We start from the raw sequence: 27796 nt of genomic DNA on the forward strand, positions 1-27796 counted from the left end.
CTGATGAGAGGTCACTGCCTTTTATTTTGGATTCATTCTTATAGCCTCGAGCCATGTCCAAAAAAAAACAGAAACAATTCTTTTGATGTGAAATATTCCTTCGATATTTATCAAAATGCAATGCATCTGCATCTCAAAGATATCAAACTTTGCAAACAACAGTCTGCGGTGCCAAAGAGGTAACGTTTTCGCACACACAAGCAGAACTGCAGTAATTAAGAACACAACCCCAGATAACACGACAATTTGGATAAAAAAAGAAATGTTTTCCATTTTAAAATCTATTTAATAGTTTTCTAAACCATTTCCATCTTTACAAAGATGGTGAATACATTTCCAATTAATGTTTCAGTCCTTGATAAAACATCAAAAGATCCTTTAAAAGAGCTTATTGGCAAATCGTTTAAAGTCTCTCAGCCTTTTTTTTTTTTTTTTTTTTTTACTGCAAAGACAAACTGTAATCTCAGAGAGGTCCTCCCATCTACCCGGTGGGTAATTATGGGATGGCAGGCAAATAAATCATCCATCCAGACTGGCAGTAGTGTGGACGTCTGTGTACACTACAATCCAGAATAAGGTCTTGAGGTGACCAAAGTACCAGGCATGGTATCAGTCACAAGATGCTATGTTTGCTTCAGGAAGTCCTAATAGCTGTCTCTGATGTTCAAGGCCTACAGAAATCCCCAAAAAAGGTAATCATCCTGTCTACATAGAAAAAAAGAAAAAACAAATATGTTTAAATGCTTTAAAATCTGAGATCTGTCAACTTTTCAGCAATTATCCCACTGTTTATGTACCCATAGCCACACCTCTCTCTCCCTCTCTCTGTCTCTGTCACTGAATCTGTCTGAGAGCCCAGCCACATGCCAGTGCCTTTGTGTCAAAGATTAAGTGAAACCAGGAGTGCCAGCAATGCTGTGTTTGCACAGTGAACACACTCAGTTTCAGCTGCACCAACACATCACATACCAATCAACATACTGAGGGTTAAAACAGACCCAAAGAAACCTTTGGACATCCACAATCAATATACAGAGGGTACAAAATTAGAATAAACATTCTGCTTTGAATTTAAAAAAAAAAAAAAAAATTAAATAAAATGTACTATCAAACTTCTATACACATGACTGAATCATTATTCTGCATTTGTGACTGTAGATTTTAAACTGAGAAGCTAAAAGCTGCAGGACAGCAATGCCAAACCAGATTCATCACTGATATTCAGAGAAGGAGATAATACAATTACATTTACATGTAAGTACAGGGTGCAGCTCTTCTATAAGATTAAATGTCCTTATTTGATACTATTATACTGGGTTGTCATTGAAAATGACTAGGTAGCAAAGACTGACTATCAACACACAACAAATGGAATTCCTGGAAAGTAAGGCAGAGCTACAATGAAAATATTATGAACAAAGCCCAAAAGTGCCAGAGGTGGTTTACTAGACTGAGGCAAAAATGGGCCTGGGGGGACTGTGGGTTTGTGGTGATAGGGAGGGGAGTCACACACACTTGGCTCAGTGCGGCACAGAGACAAACGGCACATGGCAGAGGACCAATCCTTGGTGGCCTAACCAGCTCACTGACTTCCTGTGCAATCCTAGAGTAACTCAAACATAATCTATTGACAAAAAACATCTAATTCATCCCAAGTGGGACTTATTTCAAACATATTTTGTGAAAATACAACTTTTGGGTGTTATCAAGCCCTCATTAATGATGTCCCATCATACTGTATGTGTGAGAATTTTACTTGAGATAAGAGAGTATGGTTTGAAAATGACAATTACAGTGGGAAGCAACTAGATTTGTGAAACCAAAAAAGCCAAACAAGTAAAGCCTACCTGTCTTTCTAATCAATCTAGCTGATACACACACTCAAACATTAATCTTTCCAAAGTAATGACTGTGATCACACTCACAGTTTATTGAATGTGTGGAGTATGATCACAGGGTTAACTGTCAATCCTTAAAAAAATTCATACTACAAAGTAAAGTAGTACAAAGTAATCACAACAGCAGTGGGTTTGGAGCCGCATAACACAAGAGCATTTCTGTGGTTTGTGTGCGTACACGTGTGCGTTTGTGTTTATTTATGCTACGCGGGCGCAGACATGCTCGCATCTGCATGTATGAGTGTGTGTGTGTCTACCTATGAGAGTCTCTGAGTGTGTGTGTGTGTACTAAGTGGGCCCATGGTCTCTGTGTATGGACCTGAACCAGCCATCTCAGTTCTGTTTGCTCAGGACATGCCTCAGGACGCTAAGACAACTGCTCATGTTTGCCTAGGCTTGCGCACCTCTCTTAATACACCCGACAGCTGCATTCTTCGACAGCGGACACTATGTTTATCAGTGTTTTTATACATTTCTCCTATAGAATCTGATTGATCACACCGTTCTCGCCGACCTTTTCCACCCATCGTGAGTGGAGCCAGGGGACTGGAATGCCAACAAGTAAACCACATGCCGTGTTGCAACTCTGACAGGCAAATTCTCAGTGCTTCTCATATAATCCAAAATTGTATAACCTGTACCTGGAACAGCTGTCAGTCTAGCAGTTCACACAAATCTCCCATGTAACAAGGACTGAGTCAACAGTGGGAGTGATGAATGCTGTCTCCCACAAAAAGCTGATGATGAATTTCCAATCATTCATTTTGATGGGTAATTAGGTGCTTTCACAGGTTTCCCTTAGGCTGACAGAAACAGTGTGCCTTCCAAACCTGTGATACCCAGAACAGATATGTTCTTTCAAGTCCACAACCTGTCATAACTGAGCCACTCTGACCTGTCAAGATGCCCAAAAATCGCCCTTACCCCCCACCATCCAAGCACTACAACCCCCCCCACCCCACCCACATACCCAACCCCCCTCCCCCTCCACTCCTTCCTCTCCTTAGTGTTTCATTTCCTGCTCACAGAGTAAACGGCATTCTCACACCATTTCATGTAGAGCCTTGACGGAAAAAATATCATGATATTACCAAAACATATAGACAATAATATACCATTCCCAGAGAGATTAAATGAAAAACAAATTGTTGGGTGAACTGTGAGATCTCTGCAGAGTGGCAAGTGTGAATGTGAGACATGATGAGCTCCGTCTGTGCTTATTTGAAATGTTGATATGGTTTTCTTGTACAATGATTACGCTAATTTATGTACCAAAGCCTGCTTTACACAAATCTGCCAAGGCCAATAACTGCACTCATAATCCCCAGCATCTAGAATAATCACTTTGTGGTCTATTTGTTTATGAATGAAATGAAGCAATTATCCTAATGAAGATCAGCTTTCTTGCTGGGGGAATTGCAGCATTTCAACACAACGAAAATGTTATGTCTTTGTTGCATCCAGGTTGGCATGCTGGTACTTCAATCGTAAAAACAAGAGGAACAACAAAAACTTTACTGTATGATAATTGAGGACATGTAGTTCACAATAGGGATTCTGAAACTGTTGCAGAAAAGAGTGAGCTGCGCACTTCCTGACCTACAGTCTAAACCACATGCATGTGGATGATGCTAAATGTCAGCAACAACAATAAGTTTGGTTGTTGCCCTTGGTGAAGCAAAGATATAAAGTTACATAACAGAAGGTCACAGCAGTTTGAATGTTAATATTGGCTTGTTGTTCAAATAAAAAACAGAGCCGACTATGCAAAAAATTTATGACATATTGTCTTGCTGCTGAGTACAGTATGTTTACCATTCTTATCGCTACTGAAGCAGTATTTTTTTATCTATTTTCTTTATCCATTATAGAAACATCAAGACCACATACTGTAGATATCAAAGAGAAACTAGTGTAAGGCTTGTATTTTTCCATATTGGTTTGCTGATAGAAAGAAAATCTGCTTTGAAATTCTACTGTAGCGCAGTCAATTTTACCTTCTCATCACCAGGCAGAGCAGAACATAGAAATAGTTAAATAAATTACATGAAGCAGATGCCTCTCTCTCTCACTCACTCTCTCCTTCTTTTTTTTTCTTTCTCTTTCTCTTCCTCTCACACACACACATGCATATACACACACACATTCTTTAGTGAAATCCATCAATCAGCATTTCATGCAGTTTGAGTTTGAACCATACCAAATGCACTAAAACAATAAACGTCTGTCTTTCAAGTCGCTATCTGGACTGGAACACATCTGGTGGCAAGGCTCATTTTGGTTTCCACATCGTTGAATGACATTACAGACTCAATGGCGAGCTGAAAAATAAAGTACCCTTAAAAATCTCTCTCCATTTTCCCTCCATCTACAGCCCCTTCTCTCTCTCTCTTTCTCTCTCTCTTTACACACACCCCAAATCTACTTCCCCCTCCCTGCACTAACCAGCTAACCTCTCAAATGCTATTCCACCACCCCATCCCCCAACCAATCAAGAACTGAATATAAAACAGCACAAGGAAACTGGGCTGCAAGGAGGAAGGCGGTAGAGAGGGGGTGGCAGACAGACAGACAGAGAGGGAGGCAGGCAGGCAGCCAGTCAAGGCTATTGCTACTGAGGAACCATTGGCCTCCTGAGGTGAAGACAGTTTAAAACGCCTTGGCACATCGGACTCCTTTACACAAGTTGAGGGGGATGAAATACACACCCAACTTCCAGCTGAGAAGCCAAGAGTCAAGCCCGACTGTAGTATTTTGGTTTCAAGGGGCAGTGACCATAATTAGGGTTAATGTGATTTAATGAGGGCCACGAGTTGGGGCCGGGGCTGGGCTGCTTCGATACACAATCAACATCAAAATTGGAATTAGTCTGACATCTTGTGATGTGGCTGTGTTTCCCATTACATACAGTTTGCTATGCAAGTCTGAAAACCTGCGATCAGTCTTCTCCTAAAAGCAGATTTCTTATAATAAACGGACTTACTGGCTGACGGATTGGAATGTGATAGAAGCATAGAAATGATTTGGATAGCTGCAGTATATCACAAAAGTACATTGAGAAGAGTTTTTAAAAAATGCACTGTCATGACTGAATTCTTGGCCGTTAATACAATCAATCACCGACATAAATAGCCTGTTTCCATGGACCTAGGTGATTAAGTAGCTAACCAGGCAGGATAAACTATACTATCTATTTTCAGCCACACATGACTTATGACCCTCTTAACACCTCTAGTAGCTCTGAGTCATGTCTCGTCTAGATTATAAAGTAGAGAGCAGAGCAACGGGAGTGCTGCAGAGTCTGGTTGAGGCTTTGTCACCTTCACTATCCTGCAGGTTAAACTGAAGTCCATGGTGGTAAATCCCTGTTATGGACAGTACTACATCCCTCGCCTGTTCTCTAAACAGCCAATTGCTGTCCTCAAATACCCTGTGAAATCCCGTGTAGGTTTAGAAATGTGGGGCTTTTTTTCCTATATCGTAACTAACCAGGTGCGTAAACAGATTACAACAAAGGTAAAGTTCTGTATGTAACTCACTTATCCACGATTTACTCCATCTAAATCGAATGAAAATGTACTCAGCAGAGATTTGTTTTAAAGAAATCATCTAAAAAAATCATCAAAAAATGCAGTGCAGTTTTCTCCTACTGTAATAGTCTGTGCACAAAACACAATCTAAGCCCCACTGCTCCAGAGAATAACACTGTAGCTACTTATCATTAACTGAAAGACACTATCAGCCCCAGGCGATCCAGCTTCCCTCCATAACCTTTTGACATTGCTGCTGGGAAGGTAAATGAGAGAAGAAGTTAGACACAAGGGGGGGAGAGGTGGGTGAGACAGACAGACTTGATTATGAATAGGGCCAGGATGTGGTTAGACCAAAGCAAACTTCACAAAGTGAACTGTTTAATGATTTTTTTTTTTTTAATATAGAAAAAATAAAAAAAGTAATGTTCATTCCATGACTCTGTATTATGTTATCTATTATTTGCTCTGAATTAACTGCCTGGAACTGCTTTAGAACAATAAACTTACCACTTTCAGTAGCTTAGGCTGCGTTTTCCCCCTCTGGTGTGCATTTGAGCCATGCATGGGTTAACATTTTCCCAGTGAGAACGGTTGGGATATTGCAAGTCGGACTGGCCAGTCAGCAGAATGTTATGAATGGGCACAATGAAAAACCCCAAGTCCACGCTGTCGACCCAAGAATGCTTGCCTCCATGTAATTAACTTCCCTCTGTGTACAGAATGAGGTACTGCTGGAATAACTCTTCTTTTTCTGTTTCTATTACGGTCATGTTTTGAGGAGAGAGGCAGAAAAAAAAAAACACATTCTGAGAATTCAACATGGAAAATACCTTCGCCTGTCCATACTTTGAAGTATCCCATGACTAATACAGTGATTTGGATAGTGGTAGAAATGGAACAGACCACTTGAAAAGGGATGGTACGTGCTCTGCAAAAACTGGCCTAATTTTTGTGTGGACAAAATGTCAGCCGCTTGTTTCTTTCATTCATAAAGACATGTACAATAAGGAATTACAAAGTATAACGTGTGGGAATTCTTGGATCGATGTATAAATGAGGGTTATCTTGTTCAAACGTTTCATACATCTCGCCTCAAGGTATATTAGCAATTAGGTATGCACTGCACACACGCATGCACACATAAAGTCCTCCTCTGTGTACTCAAACACAGTAACACTTTGATTGAGATATCACTTCAGTAAGTACTTGCACTACACAAACTGTGTATCAATAAAATATCTGCTCTGCACTGCGGTGAAAACATCTACAGCGTATATAAATAATGTACAGTAACTTGGAACAACTATGTAAAGAATAACATCTGCAAACCATTGGATTATAAACCAACAGTATAACTACAGTATAATTACATGAGAGCCTCTCTCTTGGGCACCGTGCTGTTAGAGGGAAGAGGGATGAGGAGAAAGTGGAACAGCTACAGTAATCTATCCAACTTCATTTCACCGGAGTGATTCTGCCTGAGGGTATGCACAAGTCATAATGCATTTGACAAATAGTCTCCCGCTAAAACAGGCATTTGCGAAGAAGTGGCCTTCAGCGCTGGTATACACAGCTGAGTGTACGCTGAACAAACAAGCCTCCCACTCAGCGAGGAAAGATACAGAGAGGCTTCAAAAAGATTAGGAGAAATCTTGGGCGAAAAGTAGAGATGACTCACGGTGATTGTGCAAGTGCAGGACAACGCTAGTTGGATGGAGTTGAGAAGAGCAACAGTGCCGTGGGGTTCATAGCGAATATACAAATCGATGCTTTTCTCATGTGTTTGTCTTTGCATTGTTCTGAAATGTGGACGCACAGGTTGTTTTATCAAGCGATTTGAAATCGATGTGTAAAGAAGCACAATGGCACTTCTGTCTTACATAACCTTTTTATCTTTGTTTGCTATGATTGTGAATCAGATTTTGGTTAGAAAAATAAAAATAAAGTCACAATCACCTTTTGATTAAAAGATTTATGATTGTTACATATTTTGTTGATGTTTAATGTTGAATTGCAGCAGAATCGTTGCCTAAATTCAAAGGTCAAGTGCATTCATAGATTTGTGGTATTGACGTATCCTGTCAGTCTGATCCATATTCCTGCCATGCATCAATCAATCGTCAGTCTGAATGCAGCCGATCAACTCGAACCAGTTTCAACTTACACATTCTTTACGTTCCTCAATTATTAACCCCTTCAGTTAGAAAACAGAACACATTCGAGTATATATATACACACACACACAAAAACATATGAGTGATAATTCTCACAAAGTCTAACAGTCACTCACAGAAATAGATGCGTTTTTGAGTTTACACCACTAGAACAGGAAGTGATGGGCTTTTTTATATGGACTGTCCCACTTACTGTTATGCTCACTTCCTGGTTGGTCTGTTAAATACTGTACAGTAATGAATAATCACACTGGTGAGTTTCACATAAGCTATATTTATATTCTGCCTGTTTTAAGTGTAAATGTAAATCAACACCTTCCAACAGGGCTAGAATGTGAAGGTTTGTGACTTTTGAGTCTGTCGTTTCCCATGTGTACAGCTCTTGAACTAAGAATCATTTACAAATGTGTGATTTTTGTGCTGTCGAAGGTCTAAACTACAGTTACATGTAATGAAAAACTGCTATAATTCAACTTAAAATAATCTTTTCAATTTCTTATGAAACAATCTTACAAAAACCATCAAGCAATTAGCATGCAATGCAATGTGCAAGAAGGAAAAATAATATTTTTTATCATCTTTGCAAATTTCCCAGTTATTAGTTGCAGTTGAAGTATCACTGGACCACTATGGCACTGCTAACACACTCCTTCTCCAGGGGGTCAACCCATACAAGGAGGCTCATCCTGCTGCTGAAATGAGACCGCCATAAAGATGAACTATTGCCAAAACGTCATATAAAGCTCTTGTATCATTATTCAACAGTTATGTGTAGTAGCAGCCGTGTGATACAGATAATGTGTCACTTTACATCTTAGTCACAGCTGTTACTTTAGTAATGACAATGTTATACGATTCTGTCCTTGAAACTCAAAACCTGCTTCTTACCGGGCCAACAACCACTACGCTCACTGAATCATGATAACTGGTACAGTTCATTGTGTTAACGCTACAAGGCCTGAGACATGGCCTATACGTGTGTGTGTGTGTGTGTGTGTGTGTGTGTGTGTGTGTGTGCTAGATTTACCCACACACACACAAGTGTAAATGTTGTAACATTATCACAAGCTCAGAAAGATTACAAAAGCCCTTCAGTGCCCTCTCTTTATTAATGAGCTGATTTGAAGAATGGTTTAAGGTGAAATTCAGAATTAGGAATAGTTTGTGTTAGAGTTGAAGGGTTGGAGTTAGTGGGTTACTGGTGAAGGAATGACTGTAGTCAATGTAAAGGACTTGTGTATTGTAATTCAAACCTCTCTGCAAGTGAGTGTGTGGGTGTGGGAGTGTGTGTGTGTGTGCAGCTGTGTGTGTGTGTGTGTGAGAGAGAGAGAGGGAGATACTGTGGATGTGGGAGTGTGTGTCTGTGTGACTGCGTGTGTTGTTCATGTATACATACAGGTGACTGTGTGTATGAGCAGATGAGATTAACAATTCAAATATTATACTGTGCTATAATGTTTCACTTTGTCGTCAGCAAATGTTAACTGCCTGCTGGCTCCCCTCCAGGTGCTAAGGCAAGCAAACCTATTTGAATGGCTGCAAGTATAATGCCTTCTTCTAGCTCTGCCCAGTAGTTACTGACAAATGTTTACACTAGTTTTACCTTGACCACAGGAAAATAAACAACTAGGCTTGTGACTTGTAATCTTGGACTATTCAGCAGATTTGCCTAAATGCAAAACCTTTATTGGTAAAGCAAAGAGTCAGCACCGCTGATGGCCAAGTGTACAGCACATGAAGAGAGTATACCAGTGAAAAAGTGATCTCTTTACATAAGCCCCATGACATTCAACACAAATATCAATAACAACATAATTCAGGAATTTTGGCAATATTTAGCTATCCAAATGGAGCTGATGCACACTATTTTTCTTGTACTTTCCTTCAAATAGATGCTTTACAATGATATTTCATTTTGGTACCGTTGCAACTTAAATGTATCAATAGAAATGTCTAGGGTTCTATGAATATTGGATACGATTTCGTGCGTAAAAACGCAAGTGCAAATCGCAACTTCTTGCCCTTGTTCATAGGAACACAAAAACTAATCCAGTATTTTGTCCTTGTGAGTTTTAATCATAAGCATAAGGATCATTATGGATTATTTCTTTTGAGGTCGCCGATAAATAATTAATTCCTAAAAAAAAATGTTTTTAAATTTAAAAAAAGTTATTATGTGCGTCAGATGAGATTGGATGAATGCGCAATAAGACACTGATGACTTAGCCTCGTTCATATGAACACTTTTATCATTCAGTCATAAAAAATATGAGAAAATGATATGCAAACTGGTCTGTTACAGGCTACACGATCCATTAGAGCATCACAAATAGACTTAGAGCATCACAAATAGCCCCGACTCACAACATGCTGTTACTATCACATTAAGAAGCAGTCGCAATAATTGTTTATTGGACTAATTGCGCATTGACCCATGTGGGAACCTGTGTGGAGCAGATAAGAGCCTTGTGTTTTCTCAGTTAGGCTGGAAAGGTTTAAATTATACAGTGGCCACTTTGCTGCTTGACATATATTCAGTTTTTTAAAAATGTGTCCAGTTTGTTCAGAGAGAGCATTCGCCAGCACTTCCAGTGCGCTGGAGAGAGTGGTGCGCTGCAACTCAGCTCACCGGACAGCTACAGTACAACGCACCCATAGTTTATCCAGATGAACACATTAGCAAATTCTGATTAAATGAAAACACCGCGTGGACAAGCTTAGAGCAGGTGCGTGATGTGTGGTTTTCTGTAGAGTTTAGGACAATCAGCACAACAGAAATGAAACAAAGTTAAATGACAATGCAGCCTTGCAGACCGATTCACTCTCTAACTTAAAAGTGCAGCACTTGTCTCTGATAGTAACACATTGCGCCTGATCACATATAGGCCACCATGTGTAACCAATGTTCTTGTGCGCGCGTGCATCATCACTTAACAGCTGCACATCTGACCGACTATAAGCTCGTAAAGTAGAGATAATTGTTTACCTTGTTGGAGTGGTAATAGTCCAAACCGGAGTCAGTCGGTAACGTACATGAACCCACGCTTGAAGGGGGAGCTGGATAAAATCTGACGTCCATCTCAGAGTCCGCAAGACTGACGGCATGAAAGCGTAGCTCCAAAAAACCTGTGCGACTTCTCTCTCTCTCTCTCTCTCTCTCTCTCTCTCTCTCTCTCTCTAGCAAACACACACTCCCTCACTCTCCCTCTTTTTTTCTCTCTTGTGTATTAAACCGAACAAAAAGTAGAAGAAGATTCGTTCACTCTTTATATCCGCCCTTCACTTAGCCTAATTCAGCACTATGTGGACATTCAGCGAGATGATGCTCTGAAATAACATCCCTATAAAGTTCACTTGGAAAGAGGGAGAAGCAAAGGGGAGCTGCTCGCCTCAGAAATCTCATGAGATAAAAGAAAGAAAAAACCCAACACGTTCACTGAAGTTGTTTTTCAGCGAGCCAAGTGATGATTGTGATGCAGGTGAAGGTGCAGGATTGATCTTGTCGACGTTTTCTTCCAAAACGCCCGTCCTCCGTTCCCGGTTTCCAGACGCGCTGTAGCTTTGTCATGTGGGAGCGCTCATATCCATCCATGCGTTCCCGGCCACTGTGACTGCCATGCTGCGACCTCTACCGGTCAGAGGAGGAACATGGCATTGTGTCTGGGGTGGATTGACAGGGAAGGGTGTCGTGGAGAGTGACTTCTTCCTCAACTCAGTTCGAGTTGCGTTTGAATTGGCGGGATTGAGCCACTATTTTCGTGGTTTCGTAACGCAGCGAAGTGCTGGGCTTCATGCACAGAAAATTTAATAGGCTTACATTTCTGCTGTTGATGATAATATTACACATGTGAGTATATCTGAAGTTATTTTAACACTGGTTTGAGTTTCAGCATCTGTAAACAAGTAAGTCAGTTTTAATTAAACACATTTACCTCACAATTTACAATCTATGCCACGGACAATAAGAATAAGATAAGAAAAGCTCCACACACACATGCAAAGTGTTGGTGTCAAAATTGGTCTAATTTGAGTGTTTTTTGTAAATTAACTCAGACAGTGTCGTCAGTCTCACTTTGAAAACATTAAATCGCCTCTGGTCCTCCCTCCACATTAAACTGGTGTAAAAATTCAATAGAAGGATGTGTCCACTCACGGATTAAGGAGTCCACATTTATGTTACATTTACATGCTGAAATAAATCATACTAGTCAAGATCCAAAAGTTTTCAAAGATAACACATACTGTATTCCGATTTTTAATCCCCAGTAGTATGAGTCAAGCTCCAAAAACAGTGGTGGATCCTACATTTCCCATAATAACTTTTTTTTAAATGGTGGAGTGCCCCTTTAGAACAGAAAAAAAGCAGTTGTGGACATTAGGAGGGACAAAAAAGGGCAAATGCATGTGTAGTTATTTATATATTTTTCATATAGTAATTGAATGTTGAACAGGAATGCTGGTAAAATATGACCTGCTATTGGTGACCAGTGTAAGGCAACACAATAGGGGTTGTTAATGAAAGGAAAGATATTAATTCGATTTTCACAAATGCATGAATTTGTGTTTCGTCATCCCGTACAAGTCAAAAGACTTGTTACAATATATAATACTGGTGTAATTTAGGCCATAATGTTCATGCCAAGTTATAATTTTTCTCTGTTTCACCTATTACTGACTACATCTATTTCGAAATCATACATTTTGCCTCCTGTGATAATTTGAATGCATGTCGGCAAGTCAGTAGGCTGTTGAATACACACTGAGAATTGGCAGACCTCTCATGGCTCAGATAATATACATTGCTATTGTACTCTAGTCCTGACCCTTGTACACTCACATAGACGCACACACACACACACACACACACACACACACATACACCCACACAATGACATTTACACACACCTGGACGCAAATCACACTCACACAGCGGCAGACACAACAGGATGTAAGCACAGAACAATGTCCAAGCAGAGCTTCAAATAGGAGCAGAGAGGGAAAATACCATCACTCATGGCCAAATGTGTATCACACTGCTTTTAAGAAAGGGGTGGAGGGGTGTTAGGTACTCACTCGAATGTGTAGGAGAGTGTCACTTATGCGTTTTTAGCGAGGGCAGAGCAACGTGTAAGTTATGCATTGTTACCCATGTGTGTATTTCTTCTTTTTCTGAGCTTTTGGTGCATGCGTGGGAGTTTTTGTGTGAGAGTGTGTTAACCAAGCTGCCATTGTCATCCCAGTGGGTGACTTGTTGGCCCCCTCAGGACTATGCCTATGTCAGTGTAGCTATTACACGGCGTGGTGGCTCTGGCCCTGGGGTGTGAGCCTGCTTTAATACCAGGCACAGATGGGTCTCACCGTGGGCTTGCTGTGGCGATCTGCCATCGTCTGCCAGCTCAGGCTGTCCTGACTCCAAGCTCATAAGGTTAACTGTCACAAGGATACCGATTTCTTCTCATTCTGTACCTCTGTGTCGCTGTCTGTTTGATTCTCCTCCAGCAGTCTCTCACTCTCTCTCTTACTGTCATTTGTTCACAGCATCTCTCTGTCACTGTTACAGCCGAAGATACATTACACAGGGGTTTCTGGCACGAGCGGACTCATGGCTTCATGGGAAAGGAATGTGTGTAGTTTTTGTGTTGGCCAGACAGAGAGGGAATTATGGCATAGAAATAGAAAGATGGGGGATGAAAAAAAAAAGTGGGGGTGGGAGAAATTTGATAAAACGGAAAAAAAAAGAGGTGGAAGCGAGAGAAGGATGTTGGTAAAGATTGAGACAGGGGGGTGGAACAAAGTAGGGACTTGTGTAACATGTAAATAAAGGGGAGATGACAAATTATTATGCAAATTATATCATCTAGCATACCCTCTTAAAATACATTCATCCACTCAGAGCAATTAGCGGAACAAACACTTTTTATTGCTTTGGTAAGCTCTCCTCCTAGCACCGGGAAATGAGAGGAAAATATAAAACATTTTCCATTAAGGGTTACGTCTAGATGATGTCAGCAGTACTGTTTTTTAACTTTAAGTTTAAGTAATCTTATACTTTTTGAAAATTGATAACTAATTTTCCTTTTGTAAGAATATAACTTGTAGAAGTGACAACTCAGTTTCAAAAAATATTTGTTTTTGGGGGGTGGTTTTGTAAAGGAAATGCTTTGTGCTTTTATAGGAACCCTCAACTTTGGAGAGAAAATGTCACTTTCTCTTTAATTGCTGTACAATTTTACTTTGAAACAAAACATTTACTAATGAGTGGTTTAAGTCAAAGACAGAAACATTTTGTTCCCTTTCTACTCTGCCCTTTAGATCTTTCCTCTTGCATTTAAGTGAGCTGTTAATTCTCCCTCCACATGGAAATGTGCACTGATTACTACCAATGAGTGATAAACAACAGCAAAGAAATAATTCTTCCCTCTATCTCAAGACACAGTGAAACTGGGGTTTTTGTTCATTTTCTGCCTCCGCTTGTTCGTTTTACATCACTGTATATCATTAGCAAGTGCTTTTATCACATTATGAGACATTTGTGCACTTTCCCTTGAGTCAGTTTTTCAAACAACATTTTAAATCACATAAAAACGAGGATCCCTTAGAAGAGAGCACCAATTTTATGCTGTAATTGTTGTGCTGGCTTAAAATTGATTGTGACTGAAAAATAGTCATCATCACAGAAAATATTGGATGAACACTTTATTTACTGCAGGACAATGTAGACATCATAAAAGCAGAGAGTATAAGCAGAATACTCCCTCTGTCTTGTTCTGCTCTTGCAGTGAAACAGTGCAACATACTTCAATGTGAAACAATATATAAAAAACAATCATAACATGTTATATGTATTATACAATTTATAAGGATCACCTGTGCAATCAAATGCAATCCAATACAACAGCTCTGCCATAAAGTCTACTTTTATAAAGCTTATACATTTTCAGTTTCAGTTGACATTGTCAGAAAGGTGATAATTCTACTTTATGTTTATTATTGAGGTCGTAGTGTGTGGTGGTGGTGTACTGGAGTGCATTATATTGAAAAGTGTTCCTAATACTTTGTCTACACCATTAACACACATGAGGGGGGCAAAATATTAGGAACGTTTCACTTTTCAATGATAAAAATAATTCTAAGATTATGAATTAGATGTCTCTGACGAAGTGAATGGTAGTGATTTACAGAGGATGGGAGTTTAAGGACTCCAGTGTAAAAATCTTTATGACTGTGTTGCATTCATGTAAAAATATTAAAAAATTATTAAAATAAGAAGCAGAAAAAAAGAGAGGTGTCTGTCAACAAACAACCCTCAGACACTGTGTGTTTCAGTACGCTAAATTCAGCATTTCTTAAGTGCTCTCCTCCTCTTCCATCACACGAGAGAATACACATTAGCCTACTCTCTCATCTGTAACAAATAAGCAGAGTTATGCAAGTGTTATTTAATGTCACTATAATAAGACCGTCAGTTCCCCCCTAGTTATGGGAAGTGAAGCTGTCAAGGTGCAGTTTCGTCAGACACTGCAGGACTTCCATTGTTGGTCATTTTGTGTAAAATATTAATGCATATTCTTTTGTAAAACAGGTCAAAGCTTTCAGGTTCAGAACTTTTATAGTTTGAGTACTTTCTTTACTAACATCTGAGTAGTATGAGGTTTTCTTCTCATGGATGTTGCACCAGGTTCTTTTGCTTTTAACTTGAATTTGGAGTCCTAAATGTTGCTACCTTTTTGTCTGATTTAATGTAGCACAAATGTAAATGTTGTAACAGCATTGCCTTGGTCTGCTGGTAGTATTTCCATATAAGGTTGTCCTGAGTACAGCAAACAGTAAAGTAAGGGTAAACAGGAAATAGTTCAATACGTAGGTCCATTAAGCAGAGAGATGACTCATTAATGACCATAATTTACACAAAAAACACACTGTTTTTGCAGTATTACACAGAAGCAGCAAATTTGTGGAAAAAAAAATCAAACCCATGGAAAGTGATTATGCTGAAAAGACTCACCTTTACTTTGATTTGTTGTCATTTGAGTTCTGTGAATCACTTTGTGATGGAGCAGCTTGCAAAATGCTTTGTAAATGCCTTTTATAGATGAATTTGCCTTTGACTCGTACAATGAATTTCACTTTATGTCAATCTAAGCTAAATCAGACTGGTACTTAGGTGCTTAATTTTTCACTTTCACATTTCCGCTCAACTCTGACTACCTTAATATGTTGGATGAAAACCATTCAGCTCAGTAAGTTTGGTTGTTTCTCCTCAATGCATGTCAAACAATTTCTATTATTCTGTTCAAAACTCCTGTGATCACAAACAGAAAACAAGAAAAATGAATTTGAATAGACTCTGCGAAAGTATTGTAAAGAGAAACAATGGAAATTATGACATGACAGGGTTTGATATGATCCTGGTAACAAGGCATCATAATGAATTCAGAGGCAATAAACAGAGCTAGTATCTTCATATTTCCTAAAACTGACACACTGACCACAGCCTTACAAAGGACACCATTCTTGTCTGGGAATATTTTATTACCCAGTGCAACTGACCCTCAGTAAATTTTATTTGCTTCGCTATGAGATCATATTTCTGCATTTTCTTGCAGAAAGAGAGCCTTCCCATTGAGAGTAAAGATGTACTGTACATGAAAACCTGTAACTAAATCAAGGAAGGTGTAGACATTTCAAAATAACCAAAGGCAAGACTCAGAAACATTTTCTGGCATAACAGAATTAAAATGTGCAAATAAACTAAAATGTATGACACTTCCAGAATACCAACAATTACGTGCCAAAGAATGCTTTGCAGAAGTTGCACTTCTCTTTACCAAAGCACAGTTGAGTTTTGTATCAAAAGCTTGTGTGAATAAATTCTGTGTGAGGCCGTGGCAGGCGCACCACAAAGGGCTGTTCAATGGTGAACCTTTGCTAACCTTTTCTAGCCACTGACCTTCAATAATGAGACTATGTTATCTCTTGTTCCTTTGGACAATCGGCCATTGAAACAACTGCCATTCATGGAGTCTGCTCCACCCTCTGCGTGACCCTTTTCCATACTAGTAATTAGCTGCTGTTGCATTTCCACCAGATGCAAACCAACCACATACAATATTTACTATTCATATACAGATGTATGACATTTTATTAGATTATATCTGTCACACCATTTCCATGTCAAGTGTAATATATGACTGGCTGAGATCTGACTTGTCTGTGTATCAGAAACACAAAGAGTCCAAACAATCAAATTATTTTAACAATAAAAATATTAAATTTGATTTGGACGTGAGGGGTAACATTGTGGAACAGCTGTATTTTGTTTGATGCAAAACAATTAGAAAAATTGGATTCTTAGCCTTTAGATACAGCCACAGAAAATTTTATTTCAATTCATGTTTTCACAGGCCCATCATCCCCTCATCCACTCCTGAATAAACCCTCCTCTTCATCATCCTCTCATTCTCCGACCTTCTACTTGTGTTGCACATGAGAAATGAGAGGGGGATGGGAGGGAAGATGAATGAAACAGGGAGTGGGGAATGAAAGGGAGGGAAAAAGAGAAGAGCAAGATTGGGAAAAATGCCCTTTGACTGGATTTAAAAGTCTGTGGCATTTCATTTTCAGAGAGAGGAGAGCTTCATCTCCTTCAGATCCTTTAAGGGCCAACCTAATTGATTAATGTTTCCATCTCATTGGAAAGGGGGGGTGGTGGGGGGGGCAAGGGGAGTGGGGGGGGCATTTGAAGCTTAACTGGAGCCTTTCACATTCCCAAGTCTTAAAACAGAATCACCACAGAGAGAGATGATGACAGAAAGAAAGACAGTGATGAAACAAAAGTATAAAATTCCAGTAGATGAGTAAAATATGTTGAAGGTCAAAATTGTTTCAACAATATACTGAACAGAGAGGACTAGAGCTCTGTCTCACCCAATAAGATCTCCCTGTAATGAAATAACGCACATGGTTTTAGCAATAAGGTATTCAGTTTTCAAAGAGGCTGTTTAGGTTTCTGCACCTGTCATGGGGAGCCAGCAGCAGGCACTTTATGTGATTGGGAAATCTAATGTAAGAAAATCCATTGCCAATCCACTGAAAGTAAAGTCAAAGAGAGAGAGAAAAAAAACATGCGAGTGACATTAAATCTGTGGTCAAAAGGGAAAATATATATTTATATCTTGATCATTTAGAGCTCTGAACAGGTGATGCTTCCCCTGATAACAAAGTATTTTATTTTTCAATTCATGACACATGATACACAAGTCTTACACTAATTTCAAGCTTTGCATGCCCCCGACTTCATGTCATGAGACCGCAAAACTGATCATGGAAGAACAGACGTAATGGAAATTAATGAGAGGAGAAACTCATAACATTATAGCGCTGTACGCTCAAATGTAAACTAATCAGCCTGATGTGATTATAAACCTCAAAAATCACGTACTAAAAAATGCACCGTGATTACTTGCCCTTTGCATGTTTTTGACAGCGACATGGAAATATTTATATATTGAGGATTCTGTGGGTATTTCCAATCACACAACAAAACCAGTGGAGAGAAGCCAAAACAGTAGTGACCTTTACCCAACATGGTATATTGAATATGAAAGGTCAGCTGCATGGTGGGGGGAGGGCGGCACTTAAGTCTAGCACATAGCAGACACAGACAAAATACTGTAATATATATCAGGCAGATCCCCATGCTGCCTTCAGAGGTCATTTGAATGTGAGGGGTGTAGAGGCAAGAGGGAAGAAAAGATACATGGTTCAATCTCTCATTGGTATCCTTCTGCTGCACTTGAATTTGAGAGCTGCTGCTCTGCAGTTTAGCAGCAGCAGTTTAGGCTAGTGTTAATATTAATATATTTGTTCCACTCTATGAGTCAAAAAATATTGTAATTTAATATAATTCTGGATATTTTTCAACTTAATAAATTATACTCTTCAATAACAGACCTGCAATTATTTCTATTAACTATAGAAAATCCCAAACAAACAATAGAAAGGCTCCATCTCATTCAGAATGCAGTCTTCACATTACTGCAGGACTTAAATCACTTCATTAGCTCCCAGAACTAATGCAGAATCAAAATCTAATGAAATTACTGTTATTATTTTTAAAGCAGTGAATAGTTTGGCAGTATGTAGACTAAGTGTCTACAGTCTAGTCAAACCTCTTAGGTCATCTAACTATACCTAGATTAAGATCCAAACTGGGTAAAAGTTTCCACATTCAAAAGTGAGCTGAAATTCCTTCTGGAGTTATTAGTTAATATATGAGTCTGTGTCTGTGGTTTTTGTCTGTGCGATAGTTGTCTGGTTTGTCAGTGTCGTTTGGAGGCTGAGTGGATGTCAATATTGTTTATTCTTGTATTTTATTTAATATATTTTCATATTACTTGTTGATATATGCACATTAATGTAAAGCACATCGGTTTACCTCTAATGAAACATGCCATACATAAAATTTCCTATAATTAAGGCTCTGTCTTATAGTTCAAATGTCTTCCGAAACTGGAATAAGATATTTAGCTGCCAATCCCTAACAAAACGCAATTATTACTCTCCATAACTGTTGTTCTCTCAGAATGAATTACTGTAAAATAAATTTGACAGGAGTAAGTCATTTGTAGCTTTATTATTATTTGACTTTAATGTTAATACTATATCTTCTATAAGTGAAAATCCATCCATTTTAGTATGGTCACATATTAAATGTTTTCTAATACAGAGAGATATTGTATGTATTCTGTGTCTTGAAAACAGATTGCTTACCAGCTATGATTGAGTTAAACATTGGTATTTTTTGATTGGATTGCTCTTAAATTACATTTCTTTCGTTAAACATGGCATGGTCTTTAATTTTATCTGGGCTTGATATTATCTGTAAAAACATTGCTTTCAAGCCCATATCCCATAACAGGAATCTGATCCAAATCCATTAAGTTTATTAAAACATTTGCATGTTTCAAAAGAGAGAAATCCCTTTGAGAAATGATATGTTTCTACAGATACTGACACTCTGCATCATTTATTACATTACAAAGTTAGGTTTCAACAAATGGGTTTTTAAATTCACTTATAATAATATATTGACAAGGCTTCTGATTTACCAACGACACTGGTATACCTTTACTTAAGAAACATCATCAGTACTAAAGCTGGCATTGTGTCCCTGTGGTCATGCAGCTATTGTGAGACGTGTTCTGACTTGACTTATATGGGCAGAACAACAAGCCCTGATCATAGTAGTGCTGCATTGTCCCAGTCCAGGGTCTGGACATATGTGGGTCGCATGTTCCGGAGACACTGAAGTCCAGTCTGAACTTGCATCTCCTCCTTAAAGAGATGGTCAAGCCTCACAGAGACCAAAAGAATGCATGCAGGCTGGTCTTATCAACTTGCAAAGCTGAACATTTCCAAGTTTGCCACTTGGATGTTACCCTAAAACAACCAAACAAATGTGGTAGACTGGGACAAATGACCTGATTTTTCAGGAGAATTTGATATGTTCTAACAACATAGATAACTGGCAAATAGTGAACCAGGTTAATGCATCAAATGGTGGTGTTAATTCCTGGTTTCCTATCCTAAAGCAGCAGTTTCATTGGTCCAGCTCATATGTAATATTCACCAGTGACTGATAAGCACCTGAACTACATACTTGATAAATACAACAAAGTCACATGGCATTCCCAAATGTGTGTTGACAAGGATCACCTGGAAGTTCCATTAAACAACTGACTGGTACACTATGAAATGTGTTGCGATAGTAAGGCCTGCAATTGATATACTAGTTGTTTTTCGCAAATTTTAGCAAAAGAAAGCTGATTTGGTCTGCAGCTATGATTGTAGTTTCATAGTTTCCATCACAACAATGGGCAGCCTGCAGGAAGCAAAGTACTCAGTAACTTCCTGTCTTGTTTCTTGCCTGTAATTGACAATGATGTGTAAGTCTTTGTTGAATATGGGATTTTACAGTGATTCAGAAAGACGTGTTGATGGACATTTGTAGGTGGGAGTGCAGTAATGGCCATAGATAGATTGACTGATGGTTACTGAAAACAATTATTAGCACTCACTGCATTTACAACATAGATTTAATTTGCAATCTAATCTAATACAACTGAGTATTAAAGCAATAAAATATCATTTGAATTTAAGTATGCACTGATGTTCACAAGGGCTTGGTAACTTGCTTCTATAAGCGTACTGGCCATCTGGAGAGCCTGGAGTTTTCCCAGTGGCTAGCCGACCTGTGGGGCAGGCAGTGAGCCAAACAAGGCTGATACAAAAAGATTTTGAAACATCCCGTACTGTTGCCTGGTCTGACAGCTAAAGGGGCAGGGGTAGGAGGCTGAAGTATGAGGATAAAAATGAGAAATACTGTGTAAACAAAGTTGCAATTAAATGACAAAAAATGATTTATTGATATGGTTGCCAAGCACAAGAACTACTTTTAGAGCAACAAGTGTCAGTCCTCCTAACATCAACATCCTTGATGTGCACACTTTTATTCTAGCTGTGCTGCAGCGTTTAAGCAAAAAGAAAACAAAAACAAACAAAGTAACCATGGAAGCTAAAACATTTAATTGCATCAATTATATTTTTTCCTACTTCATGCATTTAGTGAACGATTAAGAATTCTATAAAAAAAAATTGGTACTATTACTGGTAATGATTGATGTTTTACTGTAAGTCCATATTGTGAGGGTTAGGGAGGTGCAATGGAGTGTCTCTACAGCAGTTTTTGGTTGTGAAAACAGTACAATACCATGCAAGATTAACACAGTACAACACTGATAGTACCATGGTATTCATTTCCATATTACAAGAATTCATTTGATTCAATGTTGATATAAAAATATATTATTAATGGAGCTTTAATGGAGTTGCACTAATTGTTTTCTTTGTTTGTTTGTTTGTTTGTTTATGTTTTTTAGCACTTGGGAGCAGAAGAACACTGTATAAATTATTATGGCTTATGTGTTAGCAAACAATTTCCTTAACTTAGTTTCATAGGAATTTTTCATTAGAAGGTTTTTTTTTAGGTATTTTGACTCCAAAATTAATTGACCGCACCAATTTTGCATCCTGCTGCAAAACAATCTTTTAGTTCATGCAGTGATCACCACTGATCACCACGTTCACGCTATGTTGGATGGATGGGAAGAAAGATTCTCATGTTAAGGATTTGCAAGCATTCATGTCATCTGACAACTCAGGAAGGTTGTATAACTGAGTTGGTTGTCTTAGGGTTTAAAATGCTGTGCATTGACAGTATTACATTATATTCTTTTATATTTGGGTGTAATTATACTGAACGACAAACTTTGGCTGACGTAATGCGTCGTATGTTTGTTTGGCTTTTTAGGCACTTCTGCATTATTAATTAAGTACTAAATCAGATATTTTGAAACTTTCAGAAAAATCCCAGTTTGCCAGTTTTAATTACGACTTGGAGGTTGATGTGAACTCTATTTACAAGTTGGAACCGTGTAATTACTGTAAGTCCAATATGACATGAACACAGCATTAGGGGAAACTCCTTTGTGGATCACTTTATCCAATCAAGCACAGCTAAACGCACAACTCTCCTCAATTACCCACATCGGAGACAATTACTAAATACCATCTTCTTTACAAGTCATATTAACTGCAGCCCATCAACACAAACATCAAGACTCCATCTAGAATCAGAGTGGGAATCATCAGGATATTATGTTGCTCATTATGGGATAATGCTCAGTAAGGGTCTGACCCCAAGATGGAGCCATCACAAAATATCTGATCTATTTTTAATAATTAGTGTTTTATAGATGTGAACAAGTTCTACTTATTCATAAATGATATCAGTTCATAAAGCACAATGGAGAGGTAGTCCTCTGCAACATATTCTTACAGTGTGAGGGAATGCCTTTGGGTTATGTAATGTTGGGGCAACATTCCAACTGCTCATCCAGAAGCATTCACAATGACAGTTTTGTCTTGACTATTTACTCCTCAAGAAGGTGGTGTTTTACTGAAAAAGATCTTTTTTTGGCCTAAATTATTAGGCCAAAAAACTTCAGACCTTTAATCTCTCCCTGCAGTTCTGTAAATGACAAAAGAACAAGTAGCCATCAAAGGACTTTTTATTCCTTTTGTTGTGACTCTGCAAACATTAACTATGAATATCTGAAATAAAAAAGTATCTTCCTTTTTTCTGCATATCTTTTTCCCCTGCATCTCACATGTGACAAGCATCATTTGCAACTAACGCTGCACGGCATCACGTTTAATTGTGGTTACAAAAAAAAAAAAAAGATTTGTGGAGACATGATCCACTTTAGAGAGACTAATCTCATGCATGATAATCAAGGACACTTTCTCACAGATTCTCTGAGAGCAATTTCCATCAGCACAAAAGATGTATCTTGGATTTTAGATAAGTGAAAAGAGGAGAGGATCTACAGATTTATACCATCTTGTAAAGTTACATAAGCCACTCTAGGCTCATGACATACTTAAATAAGCAAAGGTTATGTAACAGCTCTATAACTGCACTTTACCATTGAGTAGCAAAGCAAATTAAGTAGGTGCCCAGGAATTTACAAGTGAAGCAAAACATTGTACCAGATTCCTGCTTTTGTTCTCGGTGTGCATTAAGCCGTGTTTTCACATAAAAATAAAGGTACAGCTGTAAAGTATTTCCTCCACCGCTGGTGACTCACAGGAAGTTAAAGGGAAAAGTGAAAAATAAGTCAGAGCTGCACAAACACTGAGCGTGCATGGGCGCGTGCACGCACACTGTGTTTCTGTTAGAGAGACACACACAGACAGATGCGACTGCCTGTGTTGTGTACCCATCTATTAAAAGAGAAAGGGGTGTTGTTGTAAGAGCTAGAAGAGTTATTTATCACTATTCTGTGTAACTGTGGCCCCTTATAAATTCAGAATAGCTGCTGTTATGAGTAAAGCCTTTCATGGGGTCATTAATATTTGACAGAAAACATGGCTTTTTTATCAGACGAACATTTTTACCATTTCTTTTCTCTGCTCTTGATGTGAGCCTCGTGTCACAGTGCATTACAGGGTTTTGCTTTTATCTTGCTTGGTTCTATTACTGCATCAGCCATGCATCCCATTGCTTCCCTCTCATGATCATGAATTAAAATTTCTACTTGTGTCAAAAGACAAAGCATTTAGACCTCCTCTTTGATCTTAAATTCCATCGGCCTCAGTCATCTTCCTCTTCAATCATACATGTTTCCTTTACCTCCATTATCACAACGTTTACCAGCACACCTCAATTATTTCAAACATCTGCATCATTATCATTAATGTACCACTGCCATGTCTGTCATTACGTACAGTATATTCCTGCTCATGCTCGATGGACATGCAGGCAGTATTGGAAACAGATGCAATCAGGTGAGTAACAGCAAAGACAATGGCTGCCTTACAGGAGAATGTTATCCCGTGTTGCTTGAAAATGTAAACAGGCTGTTCTGTTTACTGTGGTTTATTCATCCTGCCCCTATAAAGATAATGAATAGATCACAGACTTTTATATGGACAAACACAAGACCTTTATCATGGAATACAGAGTTTTCTCATTAAATATGAGCCGCTCTTACACATCTCAGACACATATAGACACTAAATGACATATAATGGAAGCCAAAAAAAAAAAAAGCCCTGTCATCTACCTGTTCTACTGGATTGGGCTACATCATCTATTTGTTAAGTTTGTGTTCCTTCTAGGTTCTCAGCAGATACTAGCTCGCTTCAAACTAGTGATTTACTAGTGATGTACCATTAAAACATAAGAAAAGTCTTATACCGTAATGTGTAAATTGGTTGCTAGGAAACATAGGTGGTGCTAGCCGTGAAGTACATAAACAGGAAGTCACTGTAGTAGGCTGTCACATAAATTCCATAAATAACAGTTTTATTGAAGCAAATTTTATATTAGACTGTTAATTGCAATTTTACTTTATTTACGGTACCAGTTAGAAGTTTGGACACACCTTCCCATTCCCTTGAATGAGAAAGTGTGTCCAAACTTTTGACAAGTACTATATATCTGCATGCACTGGAGAAATATGTGTGTTTCAGAGTTAGTAGTATTTGTGGGATTTAGAATGAGTAAGAAATAAACAATTATGCCAACCTAGCAGAAGTTATGTGGTTTACTGAGTAACATCTAATCTCACCGTTGGTGCTGACGTTACAGCTGGTTTGTGTGGTGCAACTCGTTTCGATTCAATGATGAATAAATGTCAATTTAGTAAACAGTGAGCAAAGTTTGAACTTTAAGAGCTGGTGCAGTCAGCTGCTGCTACTTCCTTTTCACTCAACGTGCCACAACACTGCAGCCTTCTCTTTGTGAAATGTTTTTGATAGGACAACAGTTGCAACACGTTTGCTGTAAAACTTTGGACCATAGACTGCTTAAGATTTCCTCTGAATTTCACCAATACATCTTTATTTACACTATACATTATGATACAGCCTGCATCATAATTTATAACTTGACCTTTACACATTATGGCTGTATGTTCACCACCAGTTTAATTTAAACAGACTGTGTCTACTACAAAAAGTACAATATGTGCTAATGGTGTTATCATTTGGTCCACCAAGTCACATTAACAGTATTTGTCTTAACCCTTAAATATAAATTGAGTTTGGCACTGGTTTGGAATGCACATTGAATGTAAGGTTGTATTATATCTGTAAAATTCTCACACTTAGATTGTGAGACACCTCAGGAAATTATCATCTTTGCAGCAGTTAATAAACCCATAAAGCTGTGATGTTTAAATTATAGTTAGGATATTAAATTATGTACTTTAATTATGTGTTAGAGATGTTAGTAGAGGAACAGTAAGCTAGTTAAATTTTCTGCTGATAACAACAAAAAATATTGTGATGGAAAAGGCTGTTTTTTGAAACCCGATTAGCCATCTTTACAATTATTTGTTGGCAATTTATTCATGAGTCCGTTCTATTCTGTCATCAGCAGCTGGGCGTTCTGTCACTAGTAGCACCCTTACTGGAACAGCTACTTCCAGCCTTTTGTTAGATCTGTGACCAAGCAAATATTGACATATCTACAGTACACTTTACCAGGCTCAAATGCCCTTAAAAATGTAAAATGCCCTCGTAAAATAAACAGTTAAACAGTCAATACATTTTGCAAAGCATGCGCAGACTTTGTTCTGTATTCAAAATGCAACTCGGAAATGACAGCTAGGCTTCCGTACCTGCACAAACCCCACCCCCTCCTCCTGCTCAAGCGTTGCGAGGTTGTGATTCAGCTGTGACAGCTAATAACTGTAACATTACCACCATGGAGTGTTTTTTAATTTGCAAACTTGTCATACTTCCAGCTGAGTCACAATCAGTCGAAATAAAAGTACGTTAGAAATCTAGACAATCACTGACTGCATTCAAAACAACCTACGATACCAGCAGTACGTACTGATTTGACCAAATTGTAGCATGCATGTAGTATGCAGTATGCAAACAAAAGTAAAATTCTTAAAATGTCAAAAATACCCAGATGTCATATTGATTCAGAAAAAAAATCCAGTATACATCTTACCAGTCTATCTCGCTTACTGTGTCCCACAATGCAAAGTGCTGGAACGGTCACAACAACGTTGCGGGCCAACCATCCAGCAGTGATGGTGGAGATTTTGAACCAGGCTAAAAGCTGTTGATAAGTTGTTAATATGTCACTTTATTAAGTCTTAATATTTTTTCAGGAAAGTAGCCCTGTAGGTTCCCAATATGTTGTCAGTTTATCCAAATAATGCCCTAAATTTGCTCCAACATTTTCGGAGATGTGAGGCGCTTCTGGCAGGGTGAGACCAGCCGGTCATCTCAGCTGCTAGCAGCCTGATTCCTGATGGATAGTATGCAGTTTGTAGTACATACTGTAACTGTGTTCATCGGTAATATGTAGTAGGCGGTTCCAAATACAGCTACTGACCCTCTCCTATTCTGCCTTGTGCCTAAAAAAGCTATTAGTGCTGTCAAAGTGCATGTTATGTTAAACCATAGAGTGCCATACATAGCATGCTAGACAACATTATTGTGATGTTGAACTGTAAAATTGTTATGTAACATTGTGTTTATTGTTTATTCTTTTGAAAATAAAATATGCACTAAATTGGATTATAACTCAGTGTGAGTATATTACTTGCATTATAAGTTCAGCTGCTCCCTTTGCTTTTTTTTGAATAAGAGTCACTGTATATCAGTCTGTCACGCAACGTAGAACTAAAGTATTTCCCATCATTTGAAAAAAATTGCCCTAGAAATGATCCAAAATGCCCCAGTAACATATTTCATGAGGGCAAAAAAAGCCCCAGTTAATTTCCTACCCTGCACTGTACTCCCCCAGATGGCCTTGTTGTAGCATTATCTGTTGCTAATCTTTCTTATTGCTGTTTATGATTGTTGATTTGTGACATGTTAATTTAGCCCCCCTGCTATGCAGTTTACTGCTAATGAAGCCAGCTATTATACCAGCTGTCAGAGTCTAATATGTTGCTAATACAACATTCAACAAGTAACTGTTAATTAATCATAGGGCTTACTGTTATATATTTCACTATTTTTACTTTTACTCTTGTGGACTCTGTATGTATATAAACCATATTTATTACTGTGTTGTACTTCATCTGGGTGTTAATGTTGATCATTCAGAGATCCTTCTCGACTTCCTGGCATTAGGGACAATGTAAAATTGAAACTTCAACCTCACTCAGTGCTTACATGTAAACTGAAACCTCCTTTTAGCACCTTCACTCTAACTGACAATTCAACCGTTTTCAGTATGAATCGACTGCCACTTCAAGTATTTCATTATTTCAACTAATTGAAATGTTTTGGCTGCAAGATTTCAACAGCGAGCACACCTAAATTTTCTTCAGAAAATTTTGCCTTTTCTAGTTTTCAGTACAGTCTGTCATTCTTTTAGAATCCAAATGTTCTTGGCCTCAGAAAAGTTGGTGGCATTTATTCATGAAGACAACAAATATCCCATCCCAACACACCCAGCTCATTACAGGACACTATAATTATACCTATGGTGCTGCATTAAATATGTATGATTCACCGAATTTAAAATGAATATCTGAAATTTAATTGGAAAATGCCTAATGGTAAGTCAGAGTTGATGTTTGCTAACTGAGCAAAT

General features: G+C 38.4%; 1 protein-coding gene across 3 annotated transcripts in view; it reads right to left on the reverse strand.

Moving 5' to 3' along the window:
* The window catches only part of tox2 (TOX high mobility group box family member 2), a 115580-nt gene that overhangs the window by 86365 nt on the left and 1419 nt on the right, over positions 1-27796 (reverse strand). The window contains exon 1 of one of the 3 annotated variants that reach the window (XM_067586806.1): positions 10592-11180. The exons of 1 other annotated variant lie outside the window; for it this stretch is intronic. In XM_067586806.1, the coding sequence (XP_067442907.1) occupies positions 10592-10684 (93 nt within the window). In that variant the 5' untranslated portion in view covers positions 10685-11180. Of the gene's footprint in view, positions 1-10591; positions 11181-27796 lie in introns of those variants that run through there. One more of the 3 variants, XM_067586809.1, reaches the window with a different exon arrangement.

This window comes from Thunnus thynnus, chromosome 4 (assembly GCF_963924715.1).
Source record: "Thunnus thynnus chromosome 4, fThuThy2.1, whole genome shotgun sequence".
Classification (NCBI taxonomy): domain Eukaryota; kingdom Metazoa; phylum Chordata; class Actinopteri; order Scombriformes; family Scombridae; genus Thunnus; species Thunnus thynnus.